At 40.2% G+C, this 19,222-nt stretch overlaps 1 protein-coding gene and 1 long non-coding RNA gene across 4 annotated transcripts in view; one reads left to right on the top strand and one right to left on the bottom strand.

Annotated features, from left to right (window-relative positions):
* Positions 1-1,236: 1,236 nt before the first annotated feature.
* The window catches only part of LOC110367605, an 82,131-nt gene continuing 64,145 nt past the window's right edge, over positions 1,237-19,222 (bottom strand). Inside the window, exons 1-5 of one of the 3 annotated variants that reach the window (XR_004931341.1) lie at positions 15,986-16,019; positions 3,181-3,498; positions 2,500-2,651; positions 1,347-1,387; positions 1,237-1,271 (exon numbers count right to left, since the gene is read on the bottom strand). This is a non-coding gene — a long non-coding RNA (uncharacterized LOC110367605). Of the gene's footprint in view, positions 1,388-2,492; positions 2,652-3,180; positions 3,499-15,985; positions 16,020-19,222 lie in introns of those variants that run through there. The other 2 variants (XR_004931342.1, XR_004931343.1) reach the window with 2 other exon arrangements.
* LOC105922114 (gamma-crystallin M3-like) lies at positions 2,312-3,603 on the top strand. Its single transcript, XM_012857999.2, has 3 exons — positions 2,312-2,336; positions 2,422-2,670; positions 3,224-3,603. Exons 1-3 carry the CDS (start codon positions 2,328-2,330, stop codon positions 3,503-3,505), a joined length of 540 nt encoding a protein of 179 aa, XP_012713453.1. The 5' UTR covers positions 2,312-2,327; the 3' UTR covers positions 3,506-3,603.

The following is a 19,222-nucleotide window of genomic DNA, read 5'->3' as shown; positions in this document are numbered from 1 at the left end:
GGCTACCTTTATTTGGCTTTTTTTCAGCGGAATGAAAACATCATCATACAATCCATGCAGGGTGTTTATGTGTGTATATGAGCTTCAGTGTTGCATAGTCTGCTTATTATTAGCAACTTTGGGCTTGATTTTCTCAACGTCCCTTCCAACTTTCTTGAGTCGGCTTCTGTGTCTTTTTTGGCTTGTTTTTGGACTTGAAGTCACTTTTTTGGGCTTGGCTTTTTTTTAACAGAAACCCTTTTTCTGGTTAATGCACCATGCAAAAAGAGCCATAAGCTGGGCTAATATCAACCCCCCCCCCCCCATCCTCCAAGACAAATATTTTATGTGCAGGAAATTACCAGTGTGTGTAAATACCAGCTAAATACATGCATTTGTAATGATTAGAAGCTACCTCTGTATTACAGTGTGGTGGTTTGCTTGTTCCGCTTCTTTTGGGCTTGTTTTCATGGAGCAAGTCGCTTCTTTCTCTCACAATGTTGGTGATTTTGTCTGTGTGTATGGAGGGGAGATGGGATCTTGTGTGTCTGATTACAATAGGATAACTAACTTTGGTACTTTAGAAAGTAAGCTATTTTTAAGTCTATTGTTTTGCAATAAGTCCAACAATAATTTCAAACATAGGCCTTTGATAATATATTATTTTCTTTGTATCATATGTAATTCTACACAGATTCAGAAGACAGCCTCTCCAAGCGTTCTACTAATACTGGTTTCTTACAGCTCACTTTAAGGTCTCATTTCAACCAGCATTTAAACTGTTCTTTGTTTCACAATTAAAGTATGTTATAATGAAGCTCTTGGGTTGATGTCATCTTCCAAAATGATTGGTATTGTAGTTGCTGCCATTCTAGTTTGTACTCTGCTTGTCCAAACATCTGGAAAATCATTTATTTCCCTCTTTAGCACCACTCAAATGTTAGTTGATATATAATCCTAATGCTACAAACAGAGCAGATGGAAGGCATATGATAGCTAAGCAGTTACTTAAGATCCCACACTAGCAGGGCCCTTAAGTTCAGAAGTTTACTAAAAACAAAGGCAGCTATAGCAAGTTTAAAATGTATAGTATTTTCATAAGTGCTATTAATATATAGACCATGTAAAGTAACCTATATGTGTCCAGATGCACTGTCAGTTGTAATGTCATGTTTAGAGAAGTATGACTCTGAATCAGGGCAACCACGGAGACAGATAGTTCGGTAAGAAAGTTTATTGTCAATGCTACTGTGAGATCAGAGGAAGTGCTGGCAGGTTGGAATGTCCTAGTTCTGCTGGGGAAGACAAGGGCACTGGTGAACAATGGGATGGTTCTGAAGAGGATTGTGGAAGGGTGTTTGACTCACTGAGGACCGGCTCGGAGGTTCTCGGGCTTGGGTCCAGGATTCTAGGAGGAAAATAGAAACATGGAATTAGGACCAGGCTAGGGGGTTACTCAGATAAGAGAGTGAGTTGGTCTAGTACAACTCTGGAAGCGCTAAAGAACAGACGCCCTCCTGCTGGTTTCCGCTCTTTAAGAAGGGCTCTAATTAGCGGTGATGTGAAGCACCTGCCTGTCCAGAGAAGGAGAGAGAGAAAACCCAGACCTGCACCTAGACCTGAGAGTATGACAAATGTACTGTGTACTGATTCTATTACTTTTCAGCAGTAAAGTAATAAATGGTTGTCAGGTGTATGATGAATAAACATTCAAACAGGAAAATATGATCTGAACAGAACTGTGTCAATATAAACATGTGGAACAGGAATTTATCTTTGTATAAAAAACAATATAGCAAATCACCAAATTATACCTAGCTTCCCATATACACTCTTCTGTCTTTCTCAAAAGGGTTTGAGTACTTAAATAAACATTTTACTAGGTTAACAGATCATATTAACCATATGTAATAGAATTAAGTGACCATGAAATACTACTTTGAGTAAAGTGATTTAGAGTCGAAATGAAGTAAAGTTTGTTTATGTATGTGAATGTAATTGAAATAAACAGATTGTTATGTGTTCAGATGATGGACTGACATTTCTAAAAGTACCTTTTATCCATCTGACAGCACAAATAGTTCTCACAGACACATTTTCTGCTGTCACCCACCTGAACCCCATAGGACAGCCAATGTAACTGGCACTGCACCAGATGCATACACAGTGGAATAATAACCATTTGCAGAGCGATTTAACAAACATTATACCCCTGCATGCTATACTGCTGAGTAAGATATTCAAAACAATGGCTCAATAGATCATTTAGCCATCATGATGAGTATAAAAGTGACACAGTTTGCCTTTCCAAAGTACCAGTGCAATCAGGGACAGGACTGACCACCAAAATGGGCAGAGTAAGAAAGAGTTCTGGGTTTTTGCTAAACCACAAGCAGATAAAATTCCTGATCAGATCATGTCTAAAACTATTTTATTTTCCAGATCATCTTTTATGAGGACAAGAACTTCCAGGGTCGCTCCTATGAGACCAGCAGTGACTGTGCTGAGCTCACCTCATACCTGAGCTGCTGCAACTCTTGCAGGGTGGAGAGTGGCTGCTTCATGGTCTACGAACGTCCAAACTTCATGGGCCACCAGATGCTGGTGAGACGAGGAGAGTACCCTGACAACCAGCGGCTTATGGGAATGAGCATGAGTGACTGCATCCGCTCCTGCCGCATGATCCCCATGGTAACAAGCCATAATCACATGCCAGAGATAAAAGAATAGAATGGAAATATCCTTTACTGTCCCACAGTGGGGAAATTCAGGTGTACCAGCAGCGAAGTCAAATACAAATGGAAGCATGTTGATGTACACAAGGATAAAAAATATAAAAACACAAAATAAGAAAAAGAGACGGATCATACATTGTCACATAGGGTTAAAGAGAAAAACAGAAAGTCAGTTTGGTCTGCAACATACTGGACCAGGGGTTTCTAATCAGAATCACATCTCAAAGTCATTCTTACAACACTTTTTTCTTCTTCACAGATGTTTTAAAGGAATTGTAACAAATCTCCTGTTATGCACTCTTGTATGTTTTTTCCAAGTGATTTGTATAAATGCTATTGTTTCTAACTGTGATTTAATTGTAATATTACAGTATATGGTCTCCTCATATACTGTAGTGGTGAAAGTTATTTTAAATGAAGGGCGCACTGTGTCCAATCTTTATGTTTAACCATGTGTTAATTCAACCTTACTGTAGGATTCCTGAAAGTAACTGTGTATCCCCACACAGCACAGAGGTCCTTTCAGAATGAGGATCTATGAGCGGGAGAACTTCAGTGGCCAGATGAATGAGCTGATGGACGACTGTGACTCCATACAGGAGCGTTACCGCATGTCCGACTGCCAGTCTGTTCACGTGATGGACGGCCATTGGCTGCTGTACGAGCAGCCCAGCTTCAAAGGCAGGATGCTCTACCTGAGGCCAGGAGAGTACAGGAGCATGAGAGACATGGGGACAGGTCCCATGGACATGAGGATTGGCTCCACCAGACGCATCATGGAATCCTGTTAGGTTGAAAAGCAAAATTAATTTCCATAAAAAATGACTTATTGGAAAGAGAAAATTTAGCTATTTGAATTTTCTAATAAAAAAGTATGGCTTCAAAATCTAAGATAAAACTACCTGAAATTAACTGTTTATTTATGTCAATAGACAGTTTATTATGTGGTGAATTTTGATATGTGCATCACAAAACTAAAAGACTTAAACTACAAGAATAAAAAAATAAAAGTAAAAAATTAAAGTTTTTAGTTTCTTATTTTCTATTACACTCAAGTTGTGTTTTTAGTTTATTTTTCTTTTCACGCACCTTAACTTTCAAAATAATGTTACCATTTCACTTTCATAGAATTTGCAGATGATCAAACCCGGGAGAAGGATACTTGTAAACATGCATCAAAATTCCAATTTCAGTTCAAGCTGTGAGTAAGAAAGAGTTCTGGGTTTGCATAGATTCCTAAACCTAATGGAACAGTGAAATGCAGCACTATACAGTAAACCAATGTGGAGAGGATTTACACACCAGACAATACAAAGCAAGTTTATTTGTGAGCAACAAGTATCTGAAAACAAAACTATAATAATCACCTATGTCACTGTAGTTAAAATGTCACTGAAATGCAACATGCGTCAACATTGCTTTGTGAACAAATGTATGAATTTTTATACATTGACTTAATCCACACTGCATTTATCCAGTTTCACCAAAAACACAGTAATCAGAGGCTCACACACTCCTCTCTCTGCTATCTTTGCTCTGACTGCATGTGTTACCCTGCAACCTTGGATGGCTGAGGGTAATGTATATGATGATCTTCCCTCAACGTGTGATGCTGTGGTATAAGAAAGACGAGACACACGTTGAGCTTATTTTACCTTCAACTGGAAGATTTTTTCTTCTTGTGTTTTACAAACACACTTCATGTACAACATACTTCAGGTATCACACACTTCGGGTAGAGAACCATTAGCTTCATTGCATAAAAAAATGGCTGTAATATACCTTTACACCAAACAATCATTCTTTTAACATGCTCTATCTAGCATTATGAACTCTATCAACTGACAAAATTAATTTACAAATGGCTTTTCTATCTCAACCATATTAACTTTGTAGTTAGTGCTTTAAATCCAATGTCCCCTTTTTAAGACCTTTTTGTATTTTACTATCAAAGTAGAAATACACATTAAATGTTTAACTATTTTAATAGCTTTACCATTTTTAATCAGCATCAATAAAATGTATTTTAATATTCAAGCATCTTAGCTTTTAACAATGGTCATTGTTTCAATAGAACAATACTATTTTACATCTCACATCAACTCTAATCTTAGTATAAAACTCAAAAAGGCACAATATTCCTTTAATGTGCCTCGGCCCTCAGCTTCACATAAGTTCTGAATATATGGCTTATCTGTTTTTTTGTAACAAACCCATAAAGAAGCATTAAATAAAATGAAGAACCCAAAATCATTTCCTTTGAGTGAGGACTCTTTCAAAAAGTGCAAAACACAGGTTAAAATGGACTCCAGTCTTTCAGCTATATCACACACATGTGAAGTCAGCTAACATTAGGTCCAATTAGCCTTCTGAACAAGTCCCGTTTTTGTACACAATAACAATCACAAAATGAACTATGTGACTCCTTAGTTGAAATTCAATTTAAAAGCCTTTCTGACTCTTCAAGGGCACTAATAGGGATTGGGATCCGCATTGCATTGTGGGACGTGGCGGCCATGTTGATGGCTACGCAAACGTTAACATGACACTGACATAACGTTGTTGAACGAAGAGATGTAGAAGTAGAAAAGATAGAAAAAAAGATGTTAAAATCCCGAAAAGGATCTGGAATTTACCGGGACACATTAAATAGAGAAGCCAGGGACCGGTATGTTGACAAAATCAGCATTATTAATAAATTGGATCGATATGAAGTTTCAAACAATGCGTGGAGCACCAACGACAACTTGCTGACACCGTTTTGCATATCGGACGTCTTCGGCTACCTTGTTTGTGGTGTGAGCGCCTATACTTCAGAACAGTTCCGAAGCTACAAGTCCTTGGAGTATCATGTGGTCTATTAAATATAAGGTCTCTCCCTCCAAAGACTTTGTTAGTTAACGAATTGATTTCTGATAAACAGATTGATTTGTTTTGTCTCACAGAAACCTGGCTACAAGAGGACTACGTTAGTATAAATGAGTCAACTCCCTCCAATTATTCAAATTTCCACATTCCCAGATCTGTGGGAAGAGGAGGAGGAGTGGCAACCATCTTTCAGTCTGATTTATTAATTAGTCCCAGGCCAATTAATAACTACAGTTCTTTTGAACATTTAACCCTCAGTTTCCCTCATCCAAACTGCAGAGCAATAAAACCTCTTCTGGTTGTTGTTTTGTATCGTCCACCAGGCCCTTACACTCAGATTTTGGATGAGTTGTCAGATTTCTTATCTGATTTGGTGTTAAATACTGATAAGATTATTATAGTGGGTGATTTTAACATCCATGTTGACACAGAATGTGATAACCTTAGTGTAGCCTTTAAAACTATCCTAGATTCAATTGGTTTTGCTCAAAATGTGCATAAACCGACGCACTCTTGGCTCCATACTTTAGACCTTGTGCTGACATATGGCATTGATTGTGAAGAATTAACAGTATTTCCTCACAACCCTGTCCTATCTGATCATTTTTTAATAACATTTGAGTTTAATCTAACTGAGTTCTCCACCCCCAAAAGAGGGTTCCATTATAGTAGATCTTTATCGGATAATGCTGTATCACAACTTAAAGAGTCTGTCCCCTTTTTAATATTGCAGAAATGCCCTGTAGATGGCAGCAATGTTGTTTCTTCCAATTCACAAATAGATGTCTTTGTAAACGGTATGACTTCGTCATTTCGTTCTGCATTAGACAATGTAGCTCCCTTGAAAATGAAGGTGATTATTCACAGGAAGCTGGCTCCTTGGTTTAATTCAGAGCTGTGTTCCTTGAAGCACAATGTTAGGAAATTGGAGAGAAAATGGCGCTCTACACACCAAGAGGAATCCTACCTAATCTGGAGGGACAGTCTATTGTTGTATAACAAGACCCTCCGCAGAGTTAGAGCAGCATATTTTTCATCATTAATTGAGGAGAATAAGAATAATCCTAGATTTCTCTTCAGTACAGTTGCCAAACTTACCCAGAGCCACAGCTTGTTGATCCATCCATTCCCTTAGCTCTTAGCACTAATGATTTTATGGGATTCTTCATAAATAAAATTGATTCCATTAAAAATAAAATAATTGGCATCCTCTAAAACATGATTACCTCGTCCTCAGTAAGTGAGGCAGCATTGGAGGAATCCTTAGAACCTGCGCAGTGTCTGAACTGTTTAAAAGCAGTAGAGCTTTCTGAGCTATCTAAAATTTTAGCTTCATCTAAACCTTCTACCTGTATGTTAGACCCAATCCCAACCAAGTTGTTTAAGGAGGTATTCCCTCTGATCAGTGGTCCTATTTTAGAAATGATTAATCTATCCTTGGTAAATGGATATGTACCACAGGCTTTTAAAGTAGCTGTTATTAAACCTTTACTTAAGAAACCATCTCTTGATCAAGATGAGTTAGTGAATTACAGACCTATATCTAATCTTCTTTTCTTATCTAAAATTCTTGAGAAAGTAGTTGCTAATCAACTATGTGAACATTTACAAAGTAATGACCTACTTGAGGAGTTTCAGTCAGGCTTTAGAGCTCATCATAACACTGAAACAGCCTCAGATAATGGACTTGTGTCTATACTTGTCCTGTTAGATCTCAGTGCTGCATTTGATACAGTTGATCACAATATTCTCCTACAAAGACTTGAGCATACTGTAGGGATTAAGGGAAAAGCATTAGGCTGGTTTAAATCTTATCTGTCGGACAGATTCCAGTTTGTCCATGTTAATAATAAATCCTCCTCAAACTCTAGGGTCACTTGTGGAGTACCACAGGGTTCAGTCCTTGGACCAATTCTATTTACTATATATATGCTTCCGATTGGCAAAATTATCAGACAGCATGGGATTAATTTCCACTGTTATGCTGATGACACTCAGCTATATTTATCCATAAATCCTGATGAATCCAATCAGTTACTTCGACTGCAGTCATGTCTTGATGACATCAAAAGCTGGATGACTTTAAATTTCCTGCATTTAAATTCTGACAAGACAGAAGTTGTAATCTTTGGGCCTGAGTCTTCAAAAAATAAAGTTCTTAATCAATCACTTAATCTGGATGGCATTAACTTAGCCTCTGGTAATAAAGTTAAAAATCTTGGTGTTGTTTTCGACCAAGACATGTCATTTAAATCCCATATTAAACAGGTTTCCAGAGTTTCCTTTTTTCACCTCAGGAATATTGCCAAAATTAGAAACATTCTGTCCAGGGGTGATGCTGAAAAACTAGTCCATGCATTTGTTACTTCAAGGCTGGACTATTGTAATTCTTTACTATCAGGAAGTCCACAAAATGCAGTTCGAAGTCTTCAGCTGATCCAAAATGCTGCGGCAAGAGTTCTGATGAAAATCAACAAGAGGGATCATATTTCTCCAATTTTAGCTTCCCTTCATTGGCTTCCTGTTAAATCAAGAATAGAATTTAAAATTCTCCTTCTAACGTATAAAGCCCTTAATAATCAAGCTCCATCATATATCAGAGCTCTGATTACCCCGTATGTTCCTAACAGAGCACTTCGCTCTCAGACAGCAGGTCTGCTGGTGGTTCCTAGAGTCTCTAAAAGTAGAATGGGAGGCAGATCCTTTAGCTATCAGGCTCCTCTCCTGTGGAACCAACTCCCAGTTTTGGTCCGTGAGGCAGACACCCTATCTATTTTTAAGACTAATCTTAAAACTTTCCTTTTTGACAAAGCTTATAGTTAGAGTGGCTCATGTTATCCTGAGCTATCTCTATAGTTGTGCTGTGATAGGCCTAGGCTGCTGGAGGACATCAGGGTCTAATTTTCTCACTCTACTGATTTCTACTGTTCTTCAGTCTACTGTTCTCCAGTTTTGCATTGTATTACATTGAAATGACTGTCGTCATTTCAGCTTTTAACTTTTTGCTCTCTCTCTTTTTCTTCATAGTAGGTACACCTGGTCTGGCGTTCTGTTAACTGTGACATCATCCAGAGAAGACGGCTCACCCGCTACTACCATCTAATGTAGAACAGATTACTAGATCAATGTGTGCTTCTGTGCTTTTTTGTCTCTCTTGTTGTGTCTCTGCTCTGTCTTCTGTAACCCCAGTCGGTCGAGGCAGATGGCCGTTCATACTGAGCCCGGTTCTGCCGGAGGTTTTCCTTCCCGTTAATGGGGAGTTTTTCTTCCCACTGTCGCTTCATGCTTGCTCAGTATGAGGGATTGCAGCAAAGCCATGTACAATGCAGACGACTCTCCCTGTGGCTCTACGCTTCCCCAGGAGTGAATGCTGCTTGTCGGGACTTTGATGCAATCAACTGGTTTCCTTATTTATGACATTTTTGACCAATCTGTATAATCTGACCCAATCTGTATAATATGATTGAACTTGATTTTGTAAAGTGCCTTGAGATGACATGTTTCATGATTTGGCGCTATATAAATAAAATTGAATTGAATTGAATTGAATGTGCAGTTCACAAATGGATGGGTTCAGGAGCTGCAGCTCATAAAGCCAGCAAACAGTGGGAACACAGTAATTCATACAAAGGTAAGCTGTGCTCAGACGGGCTCTGGAACCTGCTAGTTTAGTAACTACTAATCGTTAGTGCTAACAACCACTCACGCATGTAATGTACTTTTAACTAGCTGCTATGTGTTCCAAAGATGTAGTTAGTAACGTTAACTGCCAACCCTGCCAACTCCTAAATTTTTTTGTGCGATCCGCGCAAAACTCCATATATAACCGTGTAATGGACAAATTAAAAACATGTTGGGGGCGGATTTTTTAATTTAGACTTTTTTGAAAAGTAATGCTAAAATAAAGGATTGTTAGCAAGCTAGATCTAAATGTAATTGCTGATTATTCTAAAACCATAACAGATTTTAACATGTGCTTCATAACCCATACTCCAAATAAGATTTTTCACATGTGTCTCACGTTTGAGGATCGTCCATCACTAGGGGGCGCTGTGATGTCAAGAAATCTACTACGCAAGAATGGCTGATCAGATTTTTACAAAACCTTCTTCATCCCCTTCCAGTCATAGCCCTAAACTAAAGCATTAAATATGGTAATGATTGAAACAAGTGGGCGGGGCCTATTTCAAAAGTGTGAAAAAAACCTTGAAAACTTCAAAAAAATTACCAAAAATCAGTTTTTTGGTGTAACGATCTTGGATTTTCAGGATGTATTCCTTGAATAAGGTGTAACAATTCTCTCACTGCATGTATTGAGGTTTTTAAAAGTTGCATACTCTGATTTTTTAAAGGTTTGTAAAATGGAGAAATCAATGTATTTTCCAAAATTATTATCCAATCCCCCCAAAAATGGCCTCTATTTGTAAAGCACATGCAGACTAAACATAGATTTCAGTTTGGTGAAAATCCAGACGACTTTGACTTATTTAGAAGACATTGCAATTCACGTGTGCAAGACTATAAAGTTTAATATTTGTTTTCTCTGAAACGCTTGTTTCAATTGGCATTTAAAAAATCACGTGGTTAGATAAAGCACTCTTTGAGATGCATGAATATTTTCAGAATTTTAGAGCAATCAAAAATTTAAGAATTTTATGGTCTGTTCACAGCTCTCACCATCCAGAGCTCTGACTATCCAGAGCTGTGAACAGAGCGGCCATTTTGCCCATATTTGGGCACATCATGTGTGACGTAACATTCCGGGATGTTTCTAAGCGGAGCAGAAACTTGAAGAGGGAGGAATTGGAATTTGAAAACAGAAAAGCTTAAATTAATAAAGAAAGTATTGTAGCAGTGTTTTTGATATTGAAAAGGCAGATGATATGTTGTGGAAAGAAGGTTTATTAATTAAAATTATAAAGATGGGTATTTTTTTTTTTTTTTTTTTTCCCCCAGTGTCCTGTCTAGCACTATGGCAATAGGAATTGATATCTCAATGCCAGATGGAGCTCGACAGATTTTGCTTTTACAAGTGGAGCAAACAGCTTTCGCCATAGTGCTCCACTTGATTTATGCTTGTAAATAGCTTTATTATGATTCCTGCAAGGAGAATTTCAAATTATATGGACATGACAATGGAAGAGTAAAGGAAGAACAAAAAGTGAAAGAAAAAAAAAAAAAGAGTAGAGGTGAAAGAAAGAGGAGATAAAAGGAAGAGAATGATAAAATGTCCTCTGTCTGCTCCATCACCTGGAAAGAGACACAAAAAGAACAGCACAACCAACAGACATAAAGCAACAGATACACTCGAATAACACCTAGATGCCATTGCTAAATCATATATATTATTATGTAAGCTGACATGTGTAATGTGATATTTGAAAAAAGAAAGTGACACAACATAAATAAATAAATAAATAAATTATAAGATTACTGTATATATGTGAACACTTAATACCTGGGACCCAGCACCAGTGGGAGATGTGAAAGTGCACTAGTTTAGGTGAAGATTATCCAGAAATAGCTTGATAGTGATTGTGGAGAACCAAAGACCCACCTTCCCCGAGCACAGAGGCAGGCGTCAGGGGACCCGTAGCCCCGGACTCCCAAAGGGGTCCCCAAAGCAGGTCGCCCAGGAGGGGCCGACACAGGATATCTGCAACCCCCCCCCAAGGAAGGAGCAGAGACGACCCCGAGGAAATCCCCCAGCCACCGCAATGCCGACGCCCTCAAGAGCCGCGGAGACGAGCCCGTGGGCTCCGCCGGCAGCCAGCCCCGCTGAAGTGGTCCCGGCCATGGGCCCTGAGGGCCAGAGGCCCCAGGGGCGCCCCGCCCCCGCGACGAGGGCCCCGGCCGCCCCCCGGGGGGCCAGGCCCCGCGAAGAGGCCGCCAGGAGCGGGCCGGCGCACGCCCGGGAACCCGCCCCAAACCCGAAGCCAACCAATGCGCCAGGGGGCCAAGGCGCCCGCCAACGAAGTGGAGGAGGGCAGGACGTGGGGGGATGGGCTCCGCACCTATCGGAGACTTGAGATGTTCTTGGGAGAGGGAGCGGACCACTAACCTGACAACAGCCAGCTGCATGTATCGCTCCGCCTAGCTCCACTCACATACATCTGGGACACCGCCATAGGCATTGCCTTTACTGAAGGCTGGGCCTTATCAAAACTCCTTGCATATGATTGGATAAGCCACTTGTCTGTCATCTTTATCGACGTGCTATTTCAACCAGTCACACCGAAGCTAACCCGTGACGCTGATGAGACCGACGCCGGAAAAAAAAAACTTTTTTTTTGTTTTATGTGTTTGCGGCTCTAGTGCAGGGTTTCCCGCAGCGCTATCTTGGCGAGGCGGCCGCGGAAAACGTGTCGTCCAACCCCCCCCGCTCCGCGAGCCGGTCCGCGGAGAAAAAGTCATTCCCCCCCCCCCCCCCGCTCCGCGAGCCGGTCCGCGGAGAAAAAGTCATTCCACCCCCCCCCCCCCCCCCCCCCCCGCTCCGCCTCGCAAAAGCAAATCCATGCGGGAAACACTGTAGTGGCACACGTTTTATTGACAGTGAGCTGACAGGAAGAGGGGGGAAGACAGGCGGCAAAGCGCCGCGGGTCGGAGTCGATCCCGGGCCGACCGCGTTGAGGACTAATAGGCCTCCCAATATGGTTAGCGCTAACCGCTAACCGCTCCGGGGCGCGTCCGCGTCCGCGCCCCGGAAAACAAAACTTGCCAAATCCGGTCGGGAGAAGGGCGAAAACATGGTTTCCACCAACAAAAGCCTTCAGAGGCGTTCTCTGATGTTCTTTTAATGAAACAATATCAGATAGATTGGACAACACGGAGGAAATAGCAGCATCAATGCTAACGCTTGCTTCCTCGATGCGAGCCGCCATTGTTGTTGGAATCTCACGGTGGCGTCTCCACTACGTCACATCCATGAAACACCCGCCCTGCGTCCTGATTGGCCAGACCATAAATTTGGTTGGGGAAATCATTTTCAATGAGCGATGTCCCAGATGTATGTGAGTGGAGCTAGGCAGAGCGATACATACAGCTGGCTGTTGTCAGGTTAGCGGACCACACCCATACCTGAAGAAAAAAAAAAAAAAAAAAAAAACTCATTCACCCCATCCCTCCCTTGTGCCCCACTCGCCACACACAGAAAAAAAAAAAGACGCTGTACACACATTCCCACATAACACTCACATCCAACACTGACCAAAGGGGGGGGGGGGGGTCACCCCAAATCGACTATACGACTGCTTGTGCCCGACCCCCGGCCCCGGCCCCCGACCAGACGCCCCCCGGACCGGGCCCCCCCAAGAGGGCGGGCCAACACGACCCGCACAAGCCACCCGGCCAGAGCCCCCCCCTCCCCCTAAATACCTAATAAACCCACTCCCTCCCCCCACCTTACCCTTGCCATCCCTGCCCCCCGTCCCCTGGGGGGAGCGGAGGCATCAGCCCCAGACCTGGTAGGCCGCTGACTGCACACCGCAGCCCCCCGCCAAGACCCCGGACACAGTGGCCCGCACCTCCTCCAGGCCCCAGACTCCTTGCCTCCATCGGAGAACGGGGGTGTGCAGAAGACCCCGACCCTCCCTACGCCTGCTCAAATGTTGTGTTGTTGCATGTTGTTCTTAAGTGCGTTTAAAAACTGGGAGCGCCGAAGGGGATGCACGGCACAGCCCACCCCCCTTTCGGAAGGTAGCTGTTGCCAGCGCACCCCTTCCGTGTGACTGCCCAGAACCCTCAATGTCTAAGTGGGAGAGGAGGTGAAGGGAGCCGTCCGAGGTGAGGCCCACACAACATAAGCCTCCTCCCAGACGTCTTCCCCCCACCCCCCCCCTACCATGGCCTATATGAGTGTGTGATGTGAAAAATGTTTGAAGTGAAAGTGTCTAAGATGCAAAATAAAATTGGGGAGAGGGGCGTCACCAGAAAGTGGCAACCTCCAGTAACGCCCCCTCCCTCATGACCTACATGTGTGGCGGCGTGATGGAGCAGGCAGAGGGAGGAGTCCGGGGATGGGGAGCAAATGACTGGGAAGCCAACCCAGGGAGCCAGCTCCCCTACTGACTCCAATAGGCACCCCCGCTCCCCGAAAGCCCCACCTAGAGAAGGGGGCCTCGCCAGCGGCACCACCGTAGCCCGGGGGCCAGGGAGAGGCCGCAGGGCCCGCCAGCCAACCACCCACCAGGACCAACACCTAAGCCCCCCCCAGCCCACCCACCAAGCCTACTTAAACTAAATAAATAAATTAATAAATAAATAAATAAATAAATAAATACATAAATAAATAAATAATAATAATAATAATAATAATAATAATAATAATAATAATAATAATAATAATAAAAGATGGGTATTAAAGGTTGGATGTATTGGTGGATCAAAGATTTTCTAACTAAAAGACAAATACAAGTTCAAATAGGTAATTATCATTCTGAGAAATATATTGTTGAAAATGGTACTCTACAGGGAAGTATAATAAGTCCTTTAATATTTTCGATAATGATAGATGATGTGTTTCAAATTATAGATAATGGAATGGGTTTTTCTCTTTTTGCAGATGATGGAGCTATGTGGAAGAGAGGAAGGAATTTGGAGTTTATTACTAAAAAGATGCAAGAAGCTATTTTTAAAGTTGAAGAATGGTCATTAAAATGGGGATTTAAATTCTCAGTGGATAAGACTAAACCAATGTTCTTTTCAAGGAAGAAAATTAATGATGTTAAATTAAAATTATATAATCAAGAAATAGAAAGAGTGAAACAATTCAAATTTTTAGGGGTTTGGTTTGACGAAAGAATAACATGGAATATACACATTCAAAGAGTCTTAGACAAATTCAAGAAAGTAATAAATATTATGACATGCTTAATTGGTAGGGAGTGGGGAGCAGATAGAATAGCACAAAGAATATATATATATATACAGGATTAATTAGATCAGTGATTATGGAAGTATTGTTTATAATTCAGCAGCAGAGACAAATCTACAAAAATTAGATCGGATCCAGTATCAAGCATTGAGATTATGTACAGGAGCAATTAAAACTACTCCAACAGCCAGCATTATTAGTAGAAATGGGAGAAATGCCACTTGCATTTAGAAGAGAGCAATTAACATTAAATTATTGGGCTAATTTAAAAGGTCATAGAAAGGATCATCCAACTCTGCAGGTAATAAAACCCTGTTGGGAAAAAGAAACAAAAGGTATTGGAAGTTTTGGTTGGACTGGAAAAAAAAAACAATAACAGAATTCAAAATGGATCAGATTAGTATAAGTCAAACAGTTCCATTATCAGTTATACATTCATGGATAATTCCAGATGCTAGGGTACTTTGTTGAAAAGAAGAAAGGATAAGGAATTTATATTAAACTTATATAGTACAGGAATATATTAATAAACATTATACTTATGTAAAAATGTATACAGATGCCTCTAAAAATATAACAAATCATATAGGAATAGCCTTTATCGTACCATAATTTAATGTTAAAATTAGGAAACGAATAAGTGATGGACTTTCAGTTTATACAGGAGAAATGATTGCAATATTATTAGCTGTTCAATGGGTTGAAGAAGTTAAGCCACTAAGATCAGTCATATGTTCAAATTGTAGCTCATCCTTAATGGGGTACCGCGCACGTGACGTCACCGGAAATGAGGAGAGTGGTGGGGACAGCAGAAGGGATCAAAGGGGCTCCTCTTCCCTCCATTAAGGACATTTCATCCCAGCGCTGCATGTCCCCAGCCCAAAGCATCAACAGAGACCCTCAAACCCCCACCATGAACTGTTCTCCATATATATATATATATATATATATATATATATATATATATATATATATATATATATATATATATATAAAATGAATGTTCTTCATTTACAGTGACCCTTTAAATCATTAATGCTATTACTCCTTTTCATGACAACTCATAATATATGAATTACATGTTTCCCGTAACTTATACCTTTTTATTCTAAGTTCAACCAAGATATTCTCTTCTTATCCTTGTAGCTTGTAGTGGTAAATAAGACTAAAATCATTTCATTTGAATCAAGGTATGCAGATGTTGATAGATATATCTATCTATCAGTGACGTGCGGTAGGATTCATAGCTGGTGAAGCACTGACATCAGTCACATTTACAAATATATACACTCTACAGAGTAGACTCATTGCAAAGTGCTGAAGGAGACTGGTTGAGCCAAATCAATTAACCAAGAGACATGGAAAAAATATTCTTTGTTAAAAAAAAAAAAACTAAATTATTTGTCATTTGATTGGTAACAGTTTATGAGTTATGATGGATTTCTGCATTTGTAACACATTCAAAAACTATAACCTACATTACGCACATTTCATTACAAAAACAAAACATGAAAAATTATCGCTGTCTTACCTCTACTTAGAAATGAAGTTCAGCTGCGCTCTTTCTGAACAAAAATATCGGTCACTTTCTGGTAAAAGTTATTTTTATCCTCTTCAGTTTTCAAAGTCTCTCAGTCTCAGTGGAGCTCACTGCCAGGGAGGAAAGCCTTCCTTGACCAGTCCTGTTCCGGCTGTATGTTTAGAGTCTTTTTAGTGCTATACTTCTTTAGCAAAACTCGCTAATAATACATCCAAAACTTGCTTTGACTCTACTATTTTGGGATCAGAAGCGGTGCCCCTTGAGCGCCCCCTGCCGAGAGGCCAAGGAACTGCCGGCCTCACCTACAACCAGCTCTTTGGCTTTTATGATCGCCCAGCAGCCCATGAAAACACACAGTTTAATGACCAAAACACAATTCATAATCCACATATATTAAATTGTGGAAAATCAGTTCATAAGAGTTTGATCACTCTCTTTTATATTTGAGACAAACAATGTCAATATTCCTATGGTCACAGCTGCACATTGTCAATACCGTCTTTCAGTTGAGATACTTTTTTTAAACCATAGTGGATTGGATTTAAGCATTTTAGTGAGGTTATTGGGACAGCTAGCAACTGAGGAAAAAGTACCTAGCTGCAGTGTACAATGCATGTTTTGGAGGGAAAATGCATGCCCTTACGTCAACTCCGTCAGACGTCAACTCCGTCAGGTTCTATGTCTGACGGAGTTGACCTGTAAGCTGACGGAGTTGACAAAACCACTAATGACCTCTTAATGTGCAAATATGATATTATTTGTGAATATAGTAAAAGGTTAAACTGATATTTCAGGGTTTTATTTACACATAAATGCACATACATAGCATGCATTACATTATTTAACCATACGCATCTGACTTGTAGAGAATGGGCAGGCAGTTGTCTGCTTATTATTGTTACGTGTTACTTTGCCAGCACTTTCATATATATATATATATATATACATATATATATATATATATATATATATATATATATATATATATATACATATATATATATATATATATATATATATATATATATATATATATATATATATATATATATATATATATATGTAGAGACAGAGATAGGGAAATGAGAAGCTAATGTGTAGATTATCACAACATCTGGTTATGGAAACTACATACTGCACCTAGAGGATTTTACATCCATCCATTCATCCATCAGTCAATCAATCATATCATGTAAATAAAAATCTGATTCTATAGTCTTATTCAAGTAAATTTTTCTTTATTTCAATTTGTATTGTAGGAAAAAATGGCTAGACAGAAATTGTCAGTTGAGGAGAAAAGAAGAAGAAATAGAGAGTACCAACGAAGGAGAAGAGAAAAATTAAACAGTGACCAAGAGAGCAAGCATGCAATGCAAGAGAAGGAAAGACAAAGGTGGATGAAGAGAGTTAAAGACAGAAAAGTAATACAAATAGACGATATGGGAGACAGGGCAAAGGGGAATTTTAGAAAGCCAGACACAGCAGACAGACACTCAGACAGGAAAGGGAGAGAAATAAAACAAGAAAAAGGCATTTGAGAGAAATAAAAACTTTGAAAGAGAAGCTTAAGAAGGTAACAAAGCAAAGAAACAGAATGAGAAAGAAAATATATCGAATAAGAAGCGCTACAAATAAAACAATACTTGATTCCCCAGGCACAGAAACAAAGAAGATGCTATCAGGAAACAACATAAGGAATCCAAAAATCAAGAAAGCCCTTCTATTCCACAACATCCTCAGAAGAGAGCTGAAGAAAAACAAACAAACTCCTGGGCCACGGCGTCAGGAACCAGCACTAAGTGTGTCATCAGGCAAAATTCTCAAAAAGTATCGTCTCCTTCATCAAATCCACCAGTTTGGGATAACCTACAAGTTAATGAGAGGAAAGAAACAGACAAAGAAAAAGCCAACATTCCTAATGGGAATAACCAAGACTGTAAAGGATTTCTTCCTGAACTATGCACGTGTTACCACTGATAAGACTGACACCATCACTAGGAATAAGATAAAGCAGCAGAGAATAATCCTGGCAGACTCCATGATCAACCTCCACTCTGATTTCCTCATTAGGAACCCCACTGTGAAGCTGAGCTATTCTTCTTTCTGTGCTCTGAAACCATTCTATATTACAGCACCAAAAGCATCTGATCGTAAGACATGTCTATGTCAAAAGCATGAAAATGCATACTTAATGCTTGAGGTCCTTAGAACGTCTGGAGTTGTGAAGTCAAACAAACTAATGACAGTTTTCAATTAGTTTGTTGCTCTCCAGCAAGTGAGGCCTGCCTTCTTCGCACATGTTCAAGATGTCTAAACAAAGGAACAAATACAACCCAAGAGCAAGACAAAATCCATGTTCAGTGGAAGCAGTGGGAGAGAGTTCAAGAAGAGACAGTCAATGGAATCCACACTAAACTCGTCCAACACAGTGGCAGTCTTTCAGAGCTCATCATACTTTATGAGCAAATACTCAGAAATGAAATCACAACTCGTGTGTTTAGTGCAAAACCAGTCAAAAGCATACAGAAACTCAATTGAGACTTGTGAAGAAAGTACAGCAATTATTCATGTTGACTTTTCAGAATCCTGGAGATGCAAGTATCAATCTGAAGTACAGGCCTGCCATTTTGGACAAAATCTTCCACAGATAACGCTACATACCGGAATGTATTACATAAAGCGTGGAAAGGCAGGGTTTTGCACACTTTCAGAGTCAAAGAGACAGGATGCTGGAGCAATCTGGACACACATGGAACCAGTCCTAAAAGATATCAAAACGAGATATCCACAGGTCACCACTGTGCACTTTTGGTCCGATGGTCCAAGTAAACAGTATAAGAACAAGAAGAATTTTTTCCTTCTGTCTTGTATCCCCCCTGCACTTGGGTTTGAAAGAGCAACATGGAACTTCTTCCCCACTTCCCATGGTAAGGGCGCACCAGACGGCATTGGCGGAACAGTAAAAAGAACAGCTGACAACCTGGTCTTGAGAGGAAATGATGTGACAGATGGACACACATTCTTTGAAAAGGTCTCAAACAGTCTGAAGAGCATTCAGCTGTATCACATTGCAGAAGAAGACATGCAAAGATATGATAGACTTCTCATGCATCCTCTCAAACAGGTTCCCTCAACAAGACAAATACACCAGGTCATCCTACATGAGAACAGGATCCAGCACAGACAACTCTCCTGCTTTTGCAGCAAGATGTTGGTTTGCCAGTGCCT

This window comes from Fundulus heteroclitus, chromosome 7, assembly GCF_011125445.2.
Source record: "Fundulus heteroclitus isolate FHET01 chromosome 7, MU-UCD_Fhet_4.1, whole genome shotgun sequence".
Classification (NCBI taxonomy): Eukaryota; Metazoa; Chordata; class Actinopteri; order Cyprinodontiformes; family Fundulidae; genus Fundulus; species Fundulus heteroclitus.
Note: the sequence above shows the minus strand (reverse complement) of the source record. Positions and strands in the feature narration are given on the sequence as shown.

Bases quoted from the DNA above. Each gene is read 5' to 3' on its own strand.
- LOC105922114 (XM_012857999.2), top strand. The intron at 2,671-3,223 runs GTAACAAGCCAT...ATCCCCACACAG, and splicing joins CCTGCCGCATGATCCCCATG to CACAGAGGTCCTTTCAGAAT.